This window comes from Phyllobates terribilis, unplaced genomic scaffold (genome assembly GCF_046119375.1).
Source record: "Phyllobates terribilis strain yellow unplaced genomic scaffold, ASM4611937v1 Scaffold_5__5_contigs__length_657084704, whole genome shotgun sequence".
Taxonomy (NCBI): domain Eukaryota; kingdom Metazoa; phylum Chordata; class Amphibia; order Anura; family Dendrobatidae; genus Phyllobates; species Phyllobates terribilis.
In genome coordinates, this window is record NW_027362765.1 from 250,920,682 (window position 1) to 250,945,795 (window position 25,114).

The 25,114-nt window shown below is 48.4% G+C and overlaps 1 protein-coding gene across 1 annotated transcript in view; it reads left to right on the forward strand.

Moving 5' to 3' along the window:
- LOC141272874 (proton channel OTOP2-like) overlaps nucleotides 1–25,114 on the forward strand; it is a 273,399-nt gene that overhangs the window by 106,498 nt on the left and 141,787 nt on the right. Inside the window, exons 2-3 of the mRNA XM_073684013.1 lie at nucleotides 6,725–6,861; nucleotides 16,340–16,398. Coding sequence (XP_073540114.1) covers nucleotides 6,725–6,861; nucleotides 16,340–16,398 — 196 coding nt within the window. The remainder of the gene's footprint in view (nucleotides 1–6,724; nucleotides 6,862–16,339; nucleotides 16,399–25,114) is intronic.

The following is a 25,114-nucleotide window of genomic DNA, read 5'->3' on the forward strand; positions in this document are numbered from 1 at the left end:
GGCTGCTGTCCAAGTCTTGCCGTCCCCACGAGTTGTGCGTCAATCCTCTTTATGTCAAAGTTCCTCCACTGCTTCTGCCTCCTCAACCTCCTCTCGGTCTTCCACCTGCACCAAAAGCCTGTCTGGTCATGCCACAAGCTTTCTAACTGCGCAGAAGGGATCCTGCACACCTCCTTACTATGCTGGCAGTAGGGCTCAACGTCATCAGGCGGTTTTTACTTTGAAATGTCTGGGAAATGTGAGTCACACAGCTGAGGAGTTGTGGTCAGCTCTGGAGAACCAATTTCATGAATGGCTGTCTCCACTGGACCTGAAACCAGGGAAGGCCGTGTGCGACAATGCTGCAAACCTGGGTGCGGCCCTTCGCCGGGGCAATGTCACACACGTGCCTTGTATGGCTCACGTGTTGAACCTGGTTGTCCAGCAATTTTTAGCCCACTATCCCAGACTAGATGGCCTTCTGCAGAGGGCACGGTCGCTGTGTGCTCACTTCCGCCGTTCGCATCCCGCAGCTCAGCGACTTACATCTCTACAGAAGTCGTTGGGCCTGCCACTTCACCGGCTAAAATGCGATGTGCCTACCCGGTGGAATTCAACTCTGCACATGTTGCAGCGACTGTGGCAGCACCGACAAGCCCTGGTGCAATACGTTCTGACGTATAGCCTGGGCCAACGAGATTCAGAGGTGGGGCAAATCACGCTGGAGGAGTGGTCTCAGATCAGGGACCTATGCACCCTTCTGCACAGTTTTGAAATGGCGACGAAGATGTTTAGTGCTGATGATGCCATTATCAGCATGACTATTCCGGTGATTTACATGCTGGAGCACATGTTAAACAGAATTCGGAGTCAGGTGGTGGCACAAGAGGAGGTGGAGGAAGTAGAGGAGGAGGAGTTGTATGCGGAAGGGCTAACATCTGCAAGGTCCAGACGGTCGGCAGCACCAAGGCGGCAGGCATGTGAGGGTGGGGGAGATGGTTTTACCAGGGCGCATGGTAGCAGCCAAACTAGTGAGGAAGGTGCAGGAGCCCAGGAAGAAGTGGAGGACGAACTGATGGAAGACTCATCAGATGAGGGAGACCTTGATCACATTTCTGTTGTGCGAGGTTGGGGGGAGAGGACAGAGGAAGGAAGCATGATTGTTACCTCGCCACCAACACAACAGGGACTTGGTGCTCCTGGATGCGCAACACACATGAGTGCCTTCTTGCTGCACTACCTGCAACATGACCCTCGAATTGTGAGAATTAGAAATAATCCTGACTACTGGGTTGCCACACTGTTAGATCCCCGGTACAAAAGTAAATTTGCCGAAATTATTCCTGCCATAGAAAGGGATGCACGGATGCAGGAGTATCAGCAGAGACTGTTGCAGAATCTTACATGTGCTTTTCCACAAAACACCAGTGGTGCACGTAGTGAATCTCACAGTTCCAACTTGCCAACCGTGGGACCGTCAAGTGTTCAGCACTCAAACCGTAACAGAACCACAGTATCTGCTGGTAACATCAATTTTGCGGAATCATTTCACCACTTTTTTAGCCCATCCTTTGCAAGGCCACAGGAGACAAGAAGTCTGACACATAGTCAACGCCTAGAGACGATGGTACAGGAGTATCTCCAAGTAAACATTGAAGCCACGACTGTGTCACTGGACCCTTGCTCTTTTTGGGCTTCCAATCTGGATAAATGGCCGGAGCTAGCCACTTACGCTTTGGAGATCTTGTCATGCCCCGCAGCCAGCGTTCTGTCTGAACGTGTGTTCAGCGCTGCTGGTGGTGTGCTGACAGATAAGCGCAATCGGCTCTCCACTGATAATGTAGACAGACTCACGTTCATAAAGATGAACAAATCATGGATCCGAAACGACTTTTCTACCCCTGTGTCATCCTGGGGAGAGTAAAAGCTTGATGATTGGTTAAAATCACCCTACCAACCGTTTTAAGCTTTCAAATTACTAATCATGTTTATCTGTATCTTGACTGGAAAATAATTTGGGCTTTGTAGCAGTGTGCAGCACTGATCCTATTAGGCCATCTATAATAAGCTCCACCAGATTTAAAATTAAAAATAATTTTTAGCTGCATCTAGCCCGGAAAATAATTTTGGGGCTCTGAGATGCGCAAGACACATAAGTGCCTTCTTGCTGCACTACCTGCAGCATGACCCTCATATTGTCAGAATTCGAAGTAATCATGACTACTGGGTTGCCACACTCTTAGATCCCCCAAACTTTTCGATCAACCTTTTCATTTTAATAAAGACCAAAAAAATGGTCATTTTTGAAATTATAAGCATTAGCAGATTGTTAGAAACTGAAATCAAACAGTTTTCAACTCAAAACTTTATTCTAGGTGATGTTACATTTTCACATAGGACCCCTTGTTCGAAAGGAGCTTCTGAACTCTCTCGTCCATTGAATTTGTCAGGTTTTGGATGGTTTCTGCTTCAATTGTTTTGCATGAGGACAGAATACCCTCCCAGAGCTGTTGCTTAGATGTGAACTGCCTCCCGCCATCATAGACACTCCTTTTAATGATGCTCCAAAGGTTCTGAATGGGGTAGAGGTCAGGGGAGCATGGGGGTCACACCATAAGTTTGTCCCCTTTTATGCCCATATCAGCCAGAGATGCAGATGTTTTATGTGCAGCATGAGATGGTGCATTATCATGCAGAAAAATGATCTTGCTGTGAAATACACGGTTCTTCTTCTTGAACCATGGCAGGAAGTGCTGTTTGAGAAAATCCACATACATTATGGAGTTCATCTTTAGCGCCTTCAGGTATCCTAAAGGGGCCGACAATCTCTCTCCCCATGATTCCAGCCCAAAACATTACTCCACCTCCTCCTTGTTGGCGCTGTAGCCGTGTTTGCGTGGGGTGTCCATCAACCAGCCATCCTCCACTCCATCCATCTGGACCATCGAGCGCTGCACGGCACTCATCCGTGAACAAAACAGTTTTGAAATCAGTCTTCATGTAATGTTTGGCCCACTGGAGCCGTTTCTGCTTGTGTGAAGTGGATAGAAGAGGTCGACAGGATGGCGTATGCACAGCTGCAAACCTCTGAAGGACCCTGCATCTTGTTGTTCGGGGGACGTTGGAGGCATAAGCAGCTTCAAAAACTTGTCTGCTGCTATGACAAGGCTTTTTTGCCACTGCTCTTTCAACCTGACGTAATTGCCTGTAGGAAAGAGTCCTCAATTTGCCCTTATCAGCACGCACACGTGTGTACTGTGAATCAGCTACATACTTCTTGATTGCCAAGACACTTCATCCTGATCATCGCACAATGTTGATTGTAGTCATGCCTTGACCTAAACACTCCACAATTTGTTGCTTCTCAGCAGCCGACACATCCTTTTTCTTTCCCATTTTGGCAGAAAATGTAGGCTGCTTAATAATGTGAGAGAGCCTTCTTAAGTAGTCTTGCCTTTCATTGGACACACCTGCCAAACTAATTAGCACAGGTGTCTGCAATTGCTTATAGTGATATAAAGAGCCCTGACACACATCACCATCAATGAGTTTAACTGACAAACAAACAAATTCTTCCCTTATCACTCCTAAACACTTTTTGCATAATAATTTGGAACGCAGTGTACATGTGCTTTTCCACAAAACACCAGTGGTTCACGTAGTGAATCTTACAGTTCTAACTTGCCAACCGTGGTCTGTATGGAATTGTTCAATAAAGGGCCCAAAATTAAGATAACATAGATGGGAGAGGTCTCTATGAATAGGAATTCCTAAGTATTTGATACCCTGTGAGGGCCAGGCAAAGGGAAAGTTGGACTGGATGGAATCCTATATGGATTTGGGGAGGGAGACATCGAGGGCCTCAGACTTCGCTGCATTGATTTTAAAATTTTACCATGTAACAAAGTGATCTATTTCAGCCATAACAGCAGGGATGGATATATGTGATTGAGTGATATATACTAGGACATCATCAGCAAATAGAGAGCACTTGTACTCCCACCTCAATCCACCTAATATTGGGGTTATGGCGAATTGATGAGAGCAGGTGCTCCGTCACTAGGATGTATAAGAGAGGGGACAGAGGACATCCCTGCCTTGTCCCATTGGTGATTGTGAAAGGTGATGAAAATGTTCTGACGCACCCCCTGGGCCTTGGGACACCCGGAGCCGGACCCTTTTTGGTGGATGCTGGTGGTTGTAGTCTTCGTGGCGGCGACCCGGTTCCGTGGCTCAGGGCGGTCAAACCAGTGGCGGAACTATTTATGTGGTTTTGATGTTTAAATGTCCGACTACGCCACCCGTGGATTGCGGTCAGAGTGAACCGCCGCTACAGGGCAGACCGCTGAGGCTGGTGTTGTGGGTGCAGCAGAGCGTAGCATAACTCCCCACGGGAGGAGTATAGCCTCAGGGCAGTGTATGCGGAGGATGGGGGTGATGGTGCAGGGCAGCAGCAGTAACGACACGGAGTCAGTGATGCAGTCCAGGGCCTTTACTCACAGTTCTTATTATCCAGACCACGTCTGCAGGTAACGGCTGCCCACGTCGTACTGTGCTCACCAGGTGAGGGGCTCAGACAACTCCCAGATAACTTTGGAGCACTTCACAGGACCCCCTTTGTGTGTCCTTTGTCTGGCCTTTCTTACCAACACTTCTGTCCGGCTGCCTCGGGCCTCCTCTTGGTAAACTTGGCGCCAGTTTCCCTGACCCTATGTGGTGCCTTCCTAGCGGGTGTAGCGAGGGGCTGCGCCACGTAAAATGTCAGAGCCTCCGGTTTCTAGCTGAGGGTCGTTTCCTGCCTCCACTAGTTCGGGGACCGGTCTCCCCCTTTGGCCTGACCCCTCCACGCAGGTGGATTCGGGCGTGCGGTGGCGACTCGCCCGTCCGCACCCCTGGGATCCCTTCATTCCTCGTTCCTGGAGCCTTCTCCGCTCCTCTTCCTTCCTTCTCCCTCTTCCAGGCCTGGGCCTCTGTTACTAGGCCCGCCTCCGGAGCAGAGCTCATGCAGAGCCCCTGCTCCCTGCCACTTCTGCTCAGACTTCTCTGCACTGAACTAAGATGGTGCCCACCTTTTATACTCCCTTCTCAATGCACCCAGGAACTGCTTACTCCCTGCTCCTGCACTACAGGGTTCCCCTTCCTCAGTGTTCCCTCCCCCCACTCCAGCCAGGGACAGGGACTGTCGTGCCCATCTCAGGGGCATATTGGTCGCCCTGCCCCACGGCAATGTGGTGTAATGCATGCAGGTGTCGGGTCCTGATCCACACTCCATCCTTACCTGAGAGTGAGATATCACACCTCTGGGTGAGGTGCAATACGTCTGTAGCAACCGAGCCCTCAGGGTGCTACAGTTCCATTTATCTTCAGCCTAGGTGACGTATTGCGATACAGGGCCGTGATTTTGGCTATAAAAGGGTCCCCTAGACCCCTACCCCAAGCTTTTTAAGAGAATCATATATGGCGTGCCAGGAGACTCTATGGAATGCTTTCTCAGCATCCAACGAGAGTATCTAATTACAAATTTTTAACTGCATCTAGCCCAGGAAATACTTTGTGCCTAGTAGCAGTGTCTGCTAGTCAGCGGATTATCCCGGCTGTTAAGCAAGCTACACCACCTGTAGTTTAGACACTTAATTTTTTCAAAGGAAATGCTTCGAGACCATGGGATACTTAGTGAAGAGCATCAGGAGGCACCCCAAGGCATAGGGGCTGGGACTGGCAGTAGGATGCCTTGCGGTGGACAGCCGAGCTCGATCCTTATAAAAGCTTTTTAACTGCAGCAGCTTTAGTGGACGCTACTGGAGCTGGAATTACCGCGGCTGCTGGCATGAGACTTGCCCTCCAATAGATCCTTGTAAATGGATTTAAAGTGTATTCATTCAAATTAGAGAGACAATTTAAATTAAAAAGCTTAGAGCTGCCTCCACCACAGGGGGGCTCGCTCGACCCACCAGCGGACAGGCACCAGTATTGGGAGAGGGGGGCTGGCCGTCAGGGTTCACCGCGGCTCTGGCACAAACCCGGCGACACGGAGGTGGCACGGGCAGGAGCGGACTGGCCGTGTCGGCTTCTCACTTTTTGGATTTTAGAAGGGCATGACATGCCTATATCTGTGTCTCCCCCTCCTTTTACTCCTCCACCTCTTTTATTTTCGCATGACTATATGTACTTGTCACTTTTCCATGTGTTAGTTATGTCTTCTGAGCAGTTTGTCAGCTTTTGGACACCTTTGAAGGTGTTTTCTATGTGTTTCTATGTGTTTTTGTTTGCCTGCCATTGGTTTTAACGGTGTTCAAAGGTGTTCGACGAACAGTTCGACGAACAGTTCGGCGAACACACGGGTGTTCGACGAACCGAACCGAACTCGAACACTACGGGGGTGGCTCAACACTAGTCTTCAGTAAATATCGGCACCAGACACACCCTTAGACCACAGAAATTTATTATGTGTTTTAGACAGATTTTATGCCTCCGTAGACAGTTTTGAAATAAGGCAGACATGGATGCCCCTGATTTACTACTGTAGTTCATGATTATTTTGGTGCAAAATAATGGCTTAAACTAAACCAGCCCAAGAGTGGCATAAGGAAGGAAATAACATTTTACAATATCTACCAAGATCTGCCAAATTTATCACACGAATGCCACTGTGAAAAATTTGGTCCAGTTTCTGCCTGTTTAACCAAGTTTTATGCTGTTTAACTTTAGAATGGTATTAATTAAATCTGCCATATTATCTTTACAGGTGGAATAATTTTTTTTGGAATTGGCACACTTGCTATGGCGTTTGTTAAAATTATACATGTAGCTGAGCACATAGGCTGTGGAACACCAATGAAAATCATACAGCCAGGAATTCAGGTCATCTTTGTCATTGTACAGGTGAGATCACATATATTCACTCTTTTTTTTCTGGTTTGGATATGGATGTCCACTGCATTGACCTCGTGTTCCTAGGCCACACTCATATTGCTAAACGCTTCGTTCACTAAAATACTGTCTTTAGGGACTTCAAACACAGAATTCAGTCTGTTAGAAATCACTCTCCGCCCATTCACTTTAATAGAAAACTGAGCTGCTGCACCGGAGAATGACCACTACACAGTGTATGGAACTGTGCTTTTATGGCTCTATACACTGGGTACATCCGGTTACAGTGGGAGCTGCAAACAGCTGATTGGTGAGGATGCCGGGTTCTAGACTCCAACTGATCTAATATGGTTACATCATGAGCATCTAAGTCCTCGACAACCCCTTTAAGCTCATAAATGGCTTGGTCCTTAAGGGATCAAGTTACAGTATAGACCAAAAGTTTCGACACACCTTCTCATTTAAAGATTTTTCTGTATTTTCATGACTATGAAAATTGTACATTCACACTGAAGGCATCAAAACTATGAATTAACACATGTGGAATTATATGCTTAACAAAAAAATGTGAAACAATTGAAAATATGTCTTATATTCTAGGTTCTTCAAAGTAGCCACCTTTTGCTTTGATGATTGCTTTGCACACTCTTGGCATTCTCTTGATGAGCTTCAAGAGGTAGTCACCGGAAATGGTCTTCCAACAATCTTGAAGGAGTTCCCAGAGATGCTTACCACTTGTTGGCCCTTTTGCCTTCACTCTGCAGTCCAGCTCACCCCAAACCATCTCTATTGGGTTCAGGTCTGGTGATTGTGGAGGCCAGGTCATCTGGCGTAGCACCCCATTACTCTCCTTCTTGGTCAAATAGCCCTTACACAGCCTGGAGGTGTGTTTGGGGTCATTGTCAGACCAAAGCACAGATTTCCACTGGTCTAATGTCCATTCCTTGTGTTCTTTAGCCCAAACAAGTCTCTTCTGCTTTTTGCCTGTCCTTAGCAGGGGTTTCCTAGCAGCTATTTTACCATGAAGGCCTGCTGCACAAAGTCTCTGTGACACCCCAGGGGTCTGGTTGCCACAGTGATAGAGATATTACGTCTGAGAGCAGGTGGGAGGTCTCTTGGTCAGGAATCCTATGCATGCCACACCTCCTGCACAGTCCTGGGAGGGGAAGAACTTCCCCTATATAAAACTGGGGCTGAGGTAGGGTTAGTGAGTAGAGAAGAAGTAGAGACAGAGAAAAGAAGCAAATATAGGAACAGAACATCAGGAGCGTGGGCTACTTATACCCGCCTCTAGCAAGGTAGCCAGAAGAGTACAGTTAGTTTGGGAGGCCTACAACTCCGCCTGGCCAGGGGAGATCCCATCTGCTCAAGGACTGACCAGGCCCCAATCGCTAGCCAGTACTCCGGGAGGGTCTATCTTTGTCACCAGTAAAGACCCTGAACTACACCGTACCGTCTCCGAGTGGTTCCTGCTACCCCCATCATCCACGTCGGCTGCCCTGAGGCCATACCCCTCCCGTTGGGGGTTATACTATCACGCTGCACAATCCTACCACCGGCCTCAGCGGTCTGCCCTGCAGCAGCAGCTCCTTAGCTGTACTCAACGGGTGGCGTAGTCGTCCAACATCTACCGCTGATACATCGCCGCTCAGTTTGACTCCCTGGGCACGGACCGGGTCACCGCCACGAGACTACAACCCTCAACAGATCCGGCTCCGGGTAAGCTCCCGCGTGCGCAACGCAGCGCGACACAGGCCCAGGGGCGCGTCAACTTTTGGCGTAGTCGGCAGGATTTCGTGCCCGCAACCACCGGGTACTGCGTGCCTGAAAAAGACTGTTCAAACTTACCTGTGGTGAAGATTCCCACCATCCGGCGCCATCTTCAGCCTTCTTCCCGCCATCGGTGAAGATTCCCGCCATCCGGCGCCATTTTCAGCCTTCTTCCCGCCTTCCGTGGAGTTTTCCCGCCGTTGGACGCCATCTTGAAGACGTCGCGCGGGAAGAAGAGGGGCGTGGACTCCGAAAGCGCGCGAGAACTGAAGCCCCGCCTCACGTCCGGACGTCGCGTAAGGTCCTGGAAGGAGCCCAGCAGACGCCGACGTCACAGGAGCGCGACGGAAGGTCCTCAACCCTGACGATCTACTGCGGAGCCGCGGCCTACGGAAGAGGATCATCGCAAGGTAGTCCACGGTCCACTAGGGGGGAGGAGGATGTCGGATACGGAGGAGAGCTTCACTGCCTCAACCCCCGCCAGCGCCACCGCTGCTGCAGTCATGCCTTTCACCATGCCCTATATCCCGGGAGCGGCCTGGCTACCCCAGTACTCAGGGGAGTCACATACCCTGCATGACTTTAGAGAAAAGCTGGATAGCCTCTTCCAGGTGTACCCCCTCACAGAAGAGCAAAAAGTGAGCATCCTGGTGGCCCAATTAACTGGGGCAGCCCGAAGGGAGGTAAAGTCCTGGCCACCTGGGAGGAGGACTGTTGCAGGGATACTAACCCGGCTGAGGGACACCTTTGATACCCGCACCTCAGCCGAGATCAAGCTTAGATTCTACGGGTGCAAGCAGCGAGCATACGAGAGTATAAGGGACTATGCCCTGAACCTACAAGAGGCCCTGAGAGCCATTAAGCAGACCGACCCTGACGGCGTGGGAGACGAGGACAGGCTGTTGACTGAACAATTTATAGAGGGTTTATATTGCAATGCCCACCGAACCCAGTTGCGGGCAATGGCCTTACAGGACCCTCATCTGGGATTTGCACAGTTCAAGCACAGAGCCATCCGGGTGCTCCGAGAACCGGCACCAGGTGGCGTTGTGACCCACAGACGCCCCACTACCACTTACCACCAGGAGGCGGCACCCTTGTTGGCAGGGCCTGTGGGAGCTGATGCGCAGGCTTTGAACAATGACCCAACTCCAGACCTGCACCATCAGGTCCAAGAGCTAGCTAAAAGCGTTGCTGCGCTAACCCGAACTGTGCAGTCTTTACAGGTTTCCACTCCAGGGAAGATCCAGCTGGCATCCGGACCGGAGGACATCCCGTGGCGTCGACCAAGGAGGACCCCACCGGCCAGAGGGAGACCCAGCGACCGATACAACGAGGACGGACGACCCATCTGCCGCCGCTGCAATCAACCCGGACATATGGCAAGGTACTGTCCTTTAAACTGGCACAACCTGGGGTAGAGGGCCAACCCCCAGGAAAAAGATCACCAGGCCCATCGAACTGGCGCGACAAATATGTGGGAGGACGTCCAGTCTTACCCGTGGTACTGGATGGCATTCCTATGAGTGCCCTACTGGACACCGGGTCACAGGTCACCACCATCTCGTACGTGCTCTTCAAGCAGTACTGGAATGACTCGGATATCACCCGCTACCCTGACGACGACTTGAGTATCATCGCCAGCAATGGTCAGCCCGTGCCACAGATTGGATTTAAAGAGGTGACCATTAAAATCGGTAGAGTCGAACTGGCAGCACAGGGACTGATCATTGTAGACATTGACAAACACGAGAGTCACCCAAAGATAACTCTAGGAACTAATGTAATTGAAAATTGTCTTGCAGAGGTGATTTTCCTTTTACAGCAGGTTGCCAAGAACGCCAGCTCCGGCGAGCAGCGAGTGCTCCAAAAAGAGATCCGGGCACTGATGCGACGGCAACAGGTGGAACTCTCCGGCGGTGAGATTGGTAGCGTGAGAATGTGTGACCCTTTTCCTATTGCCATGCCCCCAAAAAGTGAAATGATGATTTGGTGCCGGGCAGCTATTGGTCTGAGAGGTAGAGATTACCAGGCAATGGTAGAACCAGTTTACTCAGACAGTAGGCCCACCATCTTGACAGCACGGGGGGTGGTTAATGTACGCCATGGGAAGGTGCCCGTTCGCATAATCAATATCGGGAAGAGGGAAGTGTACCTGCCCCGGTATGCCATGCTAGCCAAATTATATACCATTAACCAAAATGCTATACAATCTGTGGAACCCTTGCCTCCATCTCACCCGGAGGAAGGTAACGGCTCTAAGAAAACAATGGAGGACTGGTGTCAGCAACTACATTTGGGTACTGACTCCACTCCCTCACACCAGAAACAGGGAGTCTATCGGGTGGTTCAAGAGTACGAGAGAGTGTTTAGTAAACACCCGTTAGACTTCGGGCGAGTCAAGGGGGTAGAACACCACATCCCCACGGGAGACCATCCTCCCATAAAAGAGAGGTATCGACCCGTACCCCCTGCACACTACCAACACGCCAAGGGGATGCTTAGAGACATGAAGGAGGCTGGGGTGATCAGGGATAGCTGTAGCCCCTGGGCAGCTCCACTAGTCTTAGTCAAAAAGAAAGACAACACCATGAGGATGTGTGTAGATTACCGGAAAATCAACCGTATCACACACAAGGATGCGTACCCCTTACCAAGGATAGAGGAGTCTTTGGCTGCTTTAAGATCTGCTAACTTCTTCTCTACCTTGGATCTCACTACTGGGTACTGGCAGGTTCCTGTAGCAGAGGCGGACCGGGAGAAGACCGCATTCACCACCCCGATGGGACTTAGCGAGTTTACCTGTATGCCGTTCGGACTCTGCAACGCACCAGGAACCTTCCAACGATTAATGGAGTGCTGTCTGGGCCACAGAAACTTCGAGACGGTCCTGTTGTACCTGGACGATGTCATCGTATATTCTAAGACTTATGAGGACCACCTGAAACACCTGGCGGAAGTGTTCGAAGCTCTGGCAAGCTACGGCCTAAAGGTGAAACCCTCCAAGTGTCACCTCCTGAAACCAAAGGTGCAGTACCTGGGACACGTGGTGAGCGCTGACGGAGTGGCTCCCGACCCTGATAAGATCACCGCAATTAAGGAATGGCCAAGTCCCTCCAGTGTAAAGGAAGTGCGGCAGTTCCTCGGGTTGGTAGGCTACTACCGCAGGTTCATCCCCGGTTTCACCAAAAAGGCAGCTCCTATGCAGGACCTCCTGATAGGCCAGTCCCGGAAGGCCAAGAACCAGAAGCCGCCCTTCAGATGAGAGAAGTTGGAAGAAGAGTCCTTCCGCCAGCTGAAGATGGCCCTCACGGGGGATGAAATCCTGGCGTACCCGGATTACAGCCAGCCCTTTATCCTCTACACCAACGCAAGTAACATCGGGCTAGGAGCCGTGTTGTCCCAGATCCAGCAGGGGAAGGAGCGAGTAATCGCTTACGCCAGCCGAAAACTGCGACCCACCGAAAGAAACCCTGAGAATTACAGCTCATTTAAGCTAGAGTTCCTGGCAGTGGTGTGGGCAGTCACCGAACGCTTTAAGCACTACCTCGCTTCTTCCCGGTTCGTCGTGTACACGGATAACAACCCGTTGACACACCTGGACACGGCAAGACTCGGTGCCCTAGAGCAGAGATGGATGGCCCGCCTGTCCAACTACGAGTTCACCATCAAATACCGGGCAGGACGCTCCAATACCAACGCGGACGCCCTGTCCAGGATGCCAAACCTACCGGACGTAGGAGAAGATCCAGAGGGACTGGAAGAAGTCGAACTCCCCGCGTTTCACCGTCATGGGACTATCCAGTATTCTCATCGGGTAAGGAGTAAGCAAGGCGCTACGCTTAACCCCTTACCTCACTACAACTGGGCGGAAACGCAAGACAGTGACCCTGCCGTCCGGCTGGTGAAGGAGATGCTGACTCGGCCAGAGGCTCGCCTTGACCCAGACGCTCCGGAGGAAGCCAAGCAACTGTGGGCAGAAAGGAGTAGACTGTTCCTTTACAAGGGGAAGTTGTGCCGCAGGATGGTTAACTCCCGGACGCATGAACTAATCGGGCAAGTAGTGGTGCCACGACGAGACGCAGCCATGGTGATGGAGGCATACCACGATGGAGCTGGGCATTTCGGATGGAAGAAGCTGGAGTTCCTGCTGCGCGGGCGGTTCCATTGGGTAGGCATGAGGGGAACCATCGAGAGGTGGTGCAGAGACTGTGGCCCGTGCAACCTGAGGAGGAAGGACCGTGCCAGCCAGAAGACTCCCCTGCAGTCCATCGTCACCCGGCAGCCGTTGGAACTGGTAGCCTTGGATCATGTAAAACTGACCCCAAGCAGAAGTGGCTACGTCTACGCGTTAACCATCGTGGATCATTACTCCCGGTTCTTGGTTGTCGTCCCCGTCAAGGACTTAACGGCTCAAACAGCAGCTAGAGCCTTCCAGCAGCACTTCTGCCGTCCACACGGGTACCCGGACCAAGTGCTGACGGACCAGGGACCTGCCTTTGAAGCGGAGGTCTTCCAGGAATTCTGCAATCTGTATGGCTGCCGGAAGATAAGGACGACACCCTATCATCCGCAAACTAATGGACTTTGTGAGAAAATGAACCAGGTAGTAATGGATCTTCTGAAAACGTTGCCCCTGGAAGAACGCAGTCTGTGGCCTGAGAAGCTGCCCGATCTGGTGGACCTATACAACCACATCCCGGTTGGTTCCACCAACTGTACCCCGGCTTACCTAATGAGGGCGAGACCTGGTAAGTTACCTGTTGACCTGGAAATGGGAGTCCTGACACCCGAGGACACTTCACCAGAAGCAGACTGGGACACAGAGAGGCAGCAGCAGTACCGGAAAGTACAGGAGAGCGTGGAGCGAAGTCTCTGTCAGGCTAGGGAGAGACAAGAGAAAACTTACAACCAGTATGCTCCCGCTGTTCCCCTGGTGCCCGGAGAGCAGGTCTTGAAGAGGAAAAGACGGCTCCACAAGTTGGACGACCAGTGGGAGAAGGACCCGTACACCGTACTGCCCTCAAGCCACGAGAACCCGAAGGTCTGTACCATCAGTAAAGACGGAGGGGAGACCACAGCCATTGTATCCCGGGATCACCTGAAGAAGTGTCCTGAACAGCTACGGAACCCTGAAGAGGAACAAGAAGACCATTGACCCGTAGAGGAAAGGGAAGATATGGTTAGTACTGTGCTCGGAGACTTCCCTCGGTCTTGGACTCAAGTCAATGGTGCAGTTGTGGTACCCGTACTCACCTTCCTCCAACCAGCATCCCAAGCACCTACGGAGCAACAGGTAGAGCTGGAAGAACAGCCGGTCCAGGAGGCAGAAGACCCCACACCAGCAGATCAGGAGGATCAACCCTCTGCTTGCAGTGAGCCTGCCATATCCCTAGTGAGCCAAAGGGCCCATAGACAGCTGCCCAATTTACCCTTGACAGCTCCTACACCCTGTTCAGGGCCAGACAGTCAGCTCCGTAGGTCCACTAGGGCCACTAGAGGCCAGTTACCCGCACGTTGGAGGATTTGAAGTGTATAAATTGTTTTATTTGTGGTTACCTGTTTTTCTTGTTGCTTGTGTATAATTATGTGTTTCTAGTTGTTTATAGGAGTCTTTGGTGGATTTACCGGGAATCCTGTGTACATAGTTGGAGCGTAACCCAGGACGGACTAAAGACTGTTAAAGACTCGGGGCAGGACAGACCCCTACCTGGTTACGTCTCCCTGTTTTGGTGAAATGGACACCTTGCTTTCTTCAAAGACTGCACCCGGTTACAGACATGCCGTGACCACCTTTATGTGTTTCTTTATTGTATTGTTATTGTTATATCTTGTTATGTTTTTCTAAAATATGTTTAGTCCCGGAGTACTAAATTTCACTAGGGGGGAATGTGACACCCCAGGGGTCTGGTTGCTACAGTGATAGAGATATTACGTCTGAGAGCAGGTGGGAGGTCTCTTGGTCAGGAATCCTATGCATGCCACACCTCCTGCACAGTCCTGGGAGGGGAAGAACTTCCCCTATATAAAACTGGGGCTGAGGCAGGGTTAGTGAGTAGAGAAGAAGTAGAGACAGAGAAAAGAAGCAAATATAGGAACAGAACATCAGGAGCTCTGTGGGAGCAGTGTTACAAGGAGTCAGGGGCTGGCAGCTGCAGAGCTCGCCCTGACTGAGAAGATTTCTTACCGGACCCGGAGTCCGAGGCTGTGGGGACTAACTCCTACCCAGCAGCAGAATCCGTCAGGCAGGGGATTCCAGGTCCTCTGGCCAAGAAACCCGAAGGCACGGTCACACACATGGGACCAGCACCGCCGTCGTGGAGCGGAAGCTACTAGAAGGCCCCGAGTCACCGGCCATACGGGTGAGCACCACACGGTACACTCAGGGACGTGGGCTACTTATACCCGCCTCTAGCAAGGTAGCCAGAAGAGTACAGTTAGTTTGGGAGGCCTACAACTCCGCCTGGCCAGGGGAGATCCCATCTGCTCAAGGACTGACCAGGCCCCAATCGCTAGCCAGTACTCCGGGAGGGTCTATCTTTGTCACCAGTAAAGACCCTGAACTACACCGTACCGTCTCCGAGTGGTTCCTGCTACCCCCATCATCCACGTCGGCTGCCCTGAGGCCATACCCCTCCCGTTGGGGGTTATACTATCACGCTGCACAATCCTACCACCGGCCTCAGCGGTCTGCCCTGCAGCAGCAGCTCCTTAGCTGTACTCAACGGGTGGCGTAGTCATCCAACATCTACCGCTGATACATCGCCGCTCAGTTTGACTCCCTGGGCACGGACCGGGTCACCGCCACGAGACTACAACCCTCAACAGATCCGGCTCCGGGTAAGCTCCCGCGTGCGCAATGCAGCGCGACACAGGCCCAGGGGCGCGTCATCTCCTCTTAACAGTTGTTGTAGAGATGTGTCTGCTGCTATAACTCTGTGTGGCATTGACCTGGTCTTTAATCTGAGCTGCTGTTAACCTGCGATTTCTGAGGCTGGTGACTCGGATAAACTTATCCTCAGAAGCAGAGGTGACTTTTGGTCTTCCTTTCCTGGGGCGGTCCTCATGTGAGCCAGTTTCTTCGTAGCGCTTGATGGTTTTTGCAACTGCACTTGGGAACACTTTCAAAGTTTTCCCAATTTTTCGGACTGACTGACCGTCATTTCTTAACGTAATGATGGTCACTCGTTTTTCTTTACTTAGCTGCTTTTTTCTTGCCATAATACAAATTCTAACAATCTATTCAGTAGGACTATCAGCTGTGTATCCACCAGACTTCTGCACAACACAACTGATGGTCCCAACCCCATTTATAAGGCTAGAAAATCCCACTTATTAAACCTGACAGGGCACACCTGTGAAGTGAAAACCATTTCCGATGATTACCTCTTGAAGCTCATCAAGAGAATGCCAAGAGTGTGCAAAGCAGTCATCAAAGCAAAATGTGGCTACTTTGAAGAACCTAGAGTATAAGACATATTTTCAGTTGTTTCACACTTTTTTGTTAACTATATAATTCCACATGTGGTAATTCATAGTTTTGATGCCTTCAGTGTGAATGTACAATTTTCAAAGTCATGAAAATACAGAAAAATCTTTAAATGAGGTGTGTCCAAACTTTTGGTCTGTACTGTATATTTCAACCACATTTTAATTAATTTCATTTAAATTTAAGTTGTGTTATGTATGTATATTTATTTTGCCTTTATTTGTCTTTTAGACATGTTTTCTTTGGAAATCCTGCAAACATTGTGTTCAGATATATATAAATGCTACCAGGTAAACTCTAAATATCATACATTACTAAATGAATATATGAAAAATATGATAACATGATATGGAATATACAGTGCTCAGCATAAATGAGTACACCTCCTTTGAAAAATAAGATTTTAATCAATATCTCACTGAACACAAGAATAATTTCTAAACTTTTGATAAGACTGAGTTTCATAGAACATTTTTTTAAACCATAACATGAAAGTAAGGTTAATAATATAACTTTCTTTACAAAATCTTCTGTTTTGCTCAAATTAGTTGATTAAAAAATGAATACACCCTGCAACAAAAACTACTACATCTAGTATTTTGTATGACCTCCATAATTTTTAAGGACAGAACCAAGCCAAATTTTCTAGGCATGGAATGAGCAAGTTGGTGACATATTGTAACATCTATCTTTTTCGATATTTCAAGAATTACTTATTTTAAAGCCTGGATACTGGATGGAGAGTGATGCTCAACTTCTCTCTTCAGAATTCCCAATAGGTGTTTGATTGGGTTCAAATCAGGAGACATATTTGACAATTGAATCACTTTCTCCCTGTTCTTCACAAATGTAACAGTGTGTAATTAGATGTTTACTTTGGATTATTACCATGTTGGAAAAGTACACGTCTACCAAGGGTGCGGAGTGATGATAGCAACTTCTCTTTTTATATGGAGCAGTTCACCTGTGAGTTCATGATATCATCAATGAAATGCAGCTCTCTGACAACAGGAGCACTCATGCACCCCCACATAAGGACCATGTCACCACCATGTTTCACTGTAGGCACTATATATTTTTCTCCTCTCCTTTGGGACACCATACAGATTTGAAGCCACCAGTTTTAAAACCATTTATCTTGGTTTCATCACTCCAGAGTATAAAGTACCAGCAGTCTTCATATTTTTCAGCATGGACCCTGGCAAATTGTAGGTGGGCTTTTTAATGTATAGGCTTTAGGAAAGGCTTCCATTGTGGACACCGTCCATGTATGCAACTCCTCTGCAGTATACACCTTATTGCGTCACGGAAAACACTCTCCCCGGTTTGGCTTTCTACCATTTGAGTTAACTGCAGAGAATTTGCATGTTGAAATTCTTCAACCCTTCTCATCAGAAGATGTTCATGTTTAGGTGTTAACTTCCATGGTTAGCCTAGATGTCTCTGTGAGATGGTTGGAGCTCCATCTTTGTTACATTTTTGTATAAATTTTGCTACAGTATTCTGACTGATAAGTAAAGCGTTGCTGATCTTCACCTTCCCTGTGTAAAGAAATTAGTTTCTTTCTCAAGTCCTGTGACATTCTCTTCGATGTCGTGCCATTTCTGTCAGCATGTGATGAGAAGGTGGTTTTTTTGTTAAGTAATACTCTTGTATAGTCCATTATCTGCTGGGTACCTATTTAATGAATAATTAGACTTACTTGAGGTTGAATTACTACTAATTTAGAATGTTGCAGTCTATACTTTAGCTTTGCTCTGGAGACTTTCATTGAGGTTTACTCATTTTTGCAAAGTAGTCTTGAATTAATTTGTCAGGAAAATTACTTTTTTGGGTGTGCAAAATAACAAATCTTGTTTGTAATTAATAGCCCACATTTGTGGGAGCATTTGTAGTATTGTATCCCATAAAAATTGTTGATAAAGGTTTTCTGACAACTCTGTTGGGGTGTACTCATTTATGCTGAGCATAGTATATAATAAAATGGATTGTACTTTTAAGCATTTTTGCTGGTGCATGGGGATAACAGAAAAGAGGAGGATTAATACACAAATATTAGTTGACTAGGCATTACTTAAAGAGGTTGGCCACTTTCTCTTATTAGTGCAGCTTTCCTCACATACTGACCAGCACTTCTGTTCATGCAATGGTTTCTGGTGGGGGAACATCTGACCAGATCAGTCCATCAGTCTCCTCCAATATAGAAGAAGCTTTCTCCTCTGAGGTGTTTTACAATTGGAGTAGGCTGATACACTGATCTGGTCACATGTTCCTCCATCAGCTAATTAGTTCGTGAGGAAAGCTGCACTAACAAAAGAGAGGGGTAGAACCATTTGATGCCAAACAGGAGCTGCATAAGCAGGTACAATTTCATGGTGCATAAGTGACATAGAAATGTGTGAGATAAAGAGAAACCGTCATTGTGTGTGTTTTTTTTACATACTGTATATAAATATAATATGTGAAAATAAGAAGATTTTAATATATCTTATTAGAGAAATCTTCCAGTTGGTCCTACTGCTGTGTTCAGTTGACATTTCTCCAATGAATATGGAACCTTAAGGCTGTGTGCCCACGTAGCATTTTTCAAGCATATATGCTGCGGAATTTCCGCAGCGTAAACGCTTGAAAAACGCATGTATATCCGCACCCCATGGTCCCCAATGGGATTCCGCAAGTTCTATGCACATGCTGCGGATTTTTCCGCAGCGTTTATGCCGCGTTCAAAAATCCGCAGCATGTCATTTAATTTTGCGTTTCCGCAAGCGGAATTGCCTTTGTCCAATGCATAAAAAACGCAAGGCAATTCCTCATGTGGAAAACGCGTGATAAACGCGCGAAAAATGCGCGATAAACGCGTGCGGAATTCCACATGCGTTTTTCCGGGAGAGGACTTGCATTTATGCAGCAGAAATTTTCTGCTTCATAAATGCAACGTGGGCACATAGCCTAAGTCTTTGATAGGGCGTCGTCTTGAAAGCAATAAATTGGTATATGAACTATTGAATTAAAAAACATGAAATGCACTAAGTGATTCTTATGTAAAAGTGTTTCTGTCATCAATATTGGAACAACTTTTTGAGTAGATTGACGAATAGGATGGAAGATCTCTCATTTAAAACAAAAGGTTATAAACATTGTTTAGTCTAAAAGTGACTTGACTTCCCATGATCAAGGGTAAATGGTTATTTTCCTTCCTGAATGATGTATAATCAGTATAAAAATAGCAATATTTAAGTGCCTGGTGTACTATGCTCACCTGACATGGTTCCAGGTTATTTGGGGTATTGTACATTTGCTGCCCAGTTTGTCACATTGTTATGCAATTGATTTTTCCTTCAGCTGGGTTGTATGCAAGACACCCAAACATCTCCCCAGTAACTCCTTCTTAGGAATTCTCATATCCTGCTGTGTGGCATGGCTACCCAGCCATTTATTATCTTACAAGTTACTACATGTAGATTTGGTCCAGTTGACCATCAACTGTGCAATATCAGAACAAGTTCAGTGGCCAATAGGGACAAACAGGGCACTACTAGTGATGAGTGAGCATGCTCGCCACTATTCGTTACTCGCAAAAGCATCACAGTGCTCGAGATGCTCGGTGCTCGGCGAGTAATTTTGCAATGCTCAGGCGGGAGCTCAAGTCCCCGCCCCGCATGTTGGGCGCATTTTAGGCAGCCAATTACTATGCAGGGATTGCGTGACAGTCACTGTAATGCCATAGCCATGTTGGGTCTATATAGCGTCATCGGGTCTATATAACCGGCATATTCACACTGACCAATAGCATCGCTATACCCTCACTGGGCAAAAGAATTGGTCATCATCAGATGTGATCAAATGCTGCGGTATTAATTCTGTTTTTTTTGCAAGCTGCAAAATATTATATTCCATTTAAAGTCTGCTACTTGTGTGTCAAAAATATATTCACACTTGTTCGCTGACAAATAGCATCGCTATACCCTTACTGGGCAAAAGAATTGGTCATCAGTTGTGATCAAATACTGCGGTATTAATCCTCATTTTTGTGGCAAGCTGCAAAATATTATAGTTCACTTAAAGTCTGCTACTTGTGTCTCAAAAATATATTCACACTTGTTCACTGACCAATAGCATCGGTATACCGTCCTTGGGCTAAAGAATTGGTCATCAGACGTGATCAAATACTGTGGTATTAATCCTGATTTTTTTTGCAAGCTGCAAAATATTATAGTCCATTTAAAATGGGCAAGGCGTGTGGCAAGGGATGGGGAAGTGGATGTGATGCTGATGGCGCACGCAGAGATCGAGGCCATTGGCAAGATGAAACTGTGCCTGCTGAGGGAGCACAAAAACACCCACATCATGTCGACCTACCTTCATGTCCCAATTTCTAGGGGGCCACAGAACACCACTCTTGAAACCAGAGCAGTGTGGAAAGGTTTTTGGTTGGATAGCAGATAATGCTTCCAGTCAGTTTGCCACCACCAACACCCTGTCTTCCACACTGTCCAGTCTCAGTAGCCGTGAGTCTGGACAACATATTCCTCACCCTGATCCTCCTTCCTCCCACCATGCCGAGTGCCCGAAGACAAGTGATCCCACACTTGGACACTCTGTAGAGCTATTCACATTTCAATTTATAGATTCTGGCCTCTCACTGTGTCCGCTTCAAGCGGGGCAAGAGGAGATTGCATGTAGAGATGCCCAAATAATTGAGCAGCCATGGTCACACAAAGGCAATGGTGCGAAAGTGCAATTACTGTTGCAAGAGGTGGATGATGACGATGAGACACAATTGCCAGCAAGTTAGGAGGAGACCCAGGGTGTGTACATGGAAGACTAGGTGGTGGACGATGAAGTCGCTGACCCAACCTTGCAAGGTGACATGCATAGCGAGGACAGCAGCACAGAGGGGGAGGGAGGCATAGCACCACAACAGGCAGGAACAAACAGTGGGGTGGCCACAGACAAAAAAGGCCATTTGCAACATCTGCCATGCCAGCATCAGCAAGGGCAGCAAAACTACCAACCTGACCACCACCAGCATGCTCAGGCACATGACAGCAAAGCACCCGACTAGTTGGGCCGAACGCCAGGACCCTCAAAACAGTGTCTGTGGGTGACACCACTGCCTCTTCGCCTGTGTATGTTCACACCAAGATGCCTCCCACCCTGCACCTGTCATTGCACACTTGCAACCAGCACTGCCAGCAACCACATCCATGTCCTTGTCCCAGTGCAGTGTTCAGTTATCTCTACCCAAGTCTCAACTGCTTGCACTGGAAATGTTGCCTTTTAGGCTCGTGGAGACGCAAGCTTTCAGCAACCTCATGATGGTGGCCATCCCTCGGTACTCGATCCCCAACCGCCACTATTTCTCTCTGTGTGCCGTCCCTACCTTACACAAGCGCATGTCCCAGAACATTATCCGTGCCCTGAACAATGCAGTTACTGGGAAGGTCCACCTAACCACGGACACCTGGACAAGTGCTTGTGGCCAGGGATGGTACATCTCACTGATGGCACACTAAGTTAATATTGTGGAAGCCGGTACCCAGTCGGACCCTGGAATGGAACACGTCCTCCCGACACTGAGGATTGCGGGCCCTGGGTCAATCAGGGTTGCCCCCATATTCTACAGCTCCTGCACCTCCTCCTCTTCAGCCTCTATCTCCGAAATGACCACATCAGTTGGAAGCTGGAAGAACTGCAGCACTGCCTCGGCCAAGCGGCAAGAGGTTGTGCTGAAGTTAATATGCTTGGGTGACAAACCGCACACTGCTGCAGAGTTGTTAAAAGCTGTAACAGAGCAGGCAGATCTGTGGCTCTCACCACTGACCATACAGCCAGGCATGGTCATGTGTGACAATGGCAGGAACCTGGTGGTGGCTCTGAAGCTTGGCAACCTCGCACACGTACCATGCCTGGCCCGTGTGCTCAATCTAGTGGTTTAGCGGCTTCTCAAAACCTACCCGGATCTGCCTGAGCTGCTTGTGAAAGTAAGCCACGTGTGTGCCCAATTCAGAAAGTCAGCTACTTCTGCCGTTGCCCTCACCGTGCTTCAGCAGTGTTTGCTGATTCCAGCTCACCAACTGTAGTGCAAAATCACCACACGTTGGAACTCAATGTTGCATATGTTGGGAAGGATTTGTGAGCAGCAGAGGGCAGTTGTTCAGTATCAGCTTCAACACGCCCGTCGGTATTCAGGGCAGCCTCCGCACATAGGAGCTGATGAGTGGGCATGGATGTCAGACATCTGTGCCATCCTTCAAAACTTTGAGGACTCCACCAAGATGGTGAGCAGTGATGACGCCATAATTATCATCACCATCCCGCTTCTCTGTCTACTTAAACGCTCACTGCTCACAATTAAAGATGAGGCATTGCAGACGGAGCACGATGAGATGGAGCAAGGAACTATGCAGGGTGATGCTTCACAACCCAGCCTCATCTCATCTCAATTTGGATTGGATGATAATGGGGAGGAGGAGGAACAGGACTGGTTTCCTGCTCTACAGATTGCACTACCCACACAACATTCATACCGTCTGTTCAGCGTGGATGGCCTGAGGAGAGGGAGAATGAGGAGGAGGACCAGGAGGAGGATGAGGAGAAGAACATAGACAGTTGTCCTCTTGGTGGGAACAGGTAAGTCTTGGCTGTTGGCATCTGGCACACATGGCTAACTTTATGTTCCATTGCCTTTCCCATGACCCTCGCATTGTACGCATTTTAAGCGACAGTAATTACTGGTTGGTCACACTTCTAGACCCACGCTACACGGAGAACTTTCTGTCTCTCCTTGTAGTGGAGAGGTCTAACAAAATGTTGCAGTACCAGAAGGCCATTGTTGAAGAAATATTTAAAAAATTCACAGCTGACAATGCTGGTGTCAGAGGTAACAGTTCCTTGGACATCCAAGGATTACAGGCGAGGTAAACACAAACCAGATGCAGTAGAGGCAGGAGAACACTGTCCAAGGTCTGGGACAATTTTCTCAGATTCTTCCAGTGCCCAGGCCATGATGTGCGGGTTACTCTGGCAAGGAGGGAAAAATTTTGGAAGATACTGAAGGACTACCTTGGAAGCTGTACCAGTGTCCTATGTGATTCCTCTGTGCCTTACAACTATTGGGTATCCAAGCTGGACACGTGGCATGAACTGTCTCTCTACGCCTTGGAGGTCCTGGCTGCTAGCGTTTTGTTAGACATGGTTTTTAGTGCCACCGGGGGTATTATAACATATACGCAATAATAGTATAGGATAACCCTTCCTTAATAATGGGAAGGCCAATTCAAATTGATTCAATTTTCTAAAATATTACCTCTCTTATCTGAAATTTGTTTACGGGTGAGCTATCGCACTATGGATAGCGTATTACACCAATCTAGCCAGGTATTATTGCCTTATACTTCGTACTACTGTTGCTGCAAAAAAAAATAGAAAAATCTATTCTATTCCCTATTGATAATTAATACACCTATATAGACCAAAACATTATAGACACACTCCCAAAATCATAAGAACCTATATGAACAATTGGAGCAAAGGCCGGAATAGTGTTAAAAATTCAGATTTTATTGAATATAATTATTACAATTTAGAAGACAAAATGGTTTAAAAGGAGAATTGCAGACATAAGCTAGCCGCACAGGTGTTGTTCACTTAATGAAATCCAGTCCATACAATAAGTTATAACATGAGAGACTTATATACATATATACAGGGGAAACACCCTTAATCCATGTATTAACATCCAGGATTCAGTACACTGGTATAAATAGACCAAATGTAAATAGTTCAATTGTGGAATACACCTACAAGAATCCATACATCATATCAACTGGGGTTCATTAAAATGTAAACTAATAAATATACAAAGGAATATTCAATCAAACAAGTCAAAGGTGATCCCTGATGGGATATTGAGCTTGCATTAAGGTGAATATGGAAAGACAAGGAACAAACTGCAAGTTAAGAATTATATGTAGCACCCCGAGGGCTCGGCTGCTACAGGGGTATTGCACCTCGAACCAGAGGTGTGATATTCCACTCCCGGGTAAGGATGGAGTGTGGACTAGGACTCGTTTAGCTGCATGCACCACACAGACCTCATTTCCGAGGGACAGCTCAACGGTGCTCCCACAGAAGTGCAGGCACGACAGCTTCTGTCCCTGGCTGGAGTGGGGAGGGGAAAGTACACCCAGTGGTGTAGGAGCAGATAGGGGTGGGTCTCTGGGCATAGGTAGGAGCCCATTGGTTGCTAGTCACCTGGGCTCGGGTGTCAGAAGGAGGTATATAAGGTGGGCACCATCTTAGAACAGTGTTCAGTCCGTTCAGTTCAGTTCAGTCAGGAGGAGAAGAGAGAAGGAGCTCAGCCAGGAGGGCTGACAGGGAGCTGTGGCTCAGTCTGGGCCCAGCTCCAGAGTCAGGCCTGGAGTGGAGGCCAGAAACAGCAGAAAGAGAGAGGAAAAGGAACGGAAAGGAAAGTAAGAAAGGAACTGGAACAGAGGAGAAAGGAAGCAAGGAACACAGAGAAAGGCCCAGAGACACGAGGACAGAAGGAACCCCATATGCCCAGAGGAGATACAGGGTGAAGGGTTGGCAGAACAGGGTACCGGAACCCAAATTGGTGGAGGCAACAGATTCCTCAGCCAAAGACCGGAGGTTGTTACCACATCTTGGTGCGACCCCTCACTACATCCACCAGAAAGGCATACCGTATAGGGTCAGGGAAACCGGAGAAAGGTTTCGCCAACAGAAGGCCCGAGGGAGCTGGACAAAGGTGGGTCACTGGTGGGGACGGCCAGAGAAAGGAAAGGAAGGGAGTCCTGTGCCACGCTCTGGAATTGCCTGGGAGTTGGTCGAGCCCCTTGCCTGGTGGACGCAGCACAGCTTGGGCAGTTACCGCCGGTACCGAGGTGACTAGGACCAGTAAAGAACTGTGAGTAAAGCATTGAAAACTGCAACTGCACGTCTCTGTGGTTCCTCGCCGCACCAGCACCATTAGTACTGGGACGC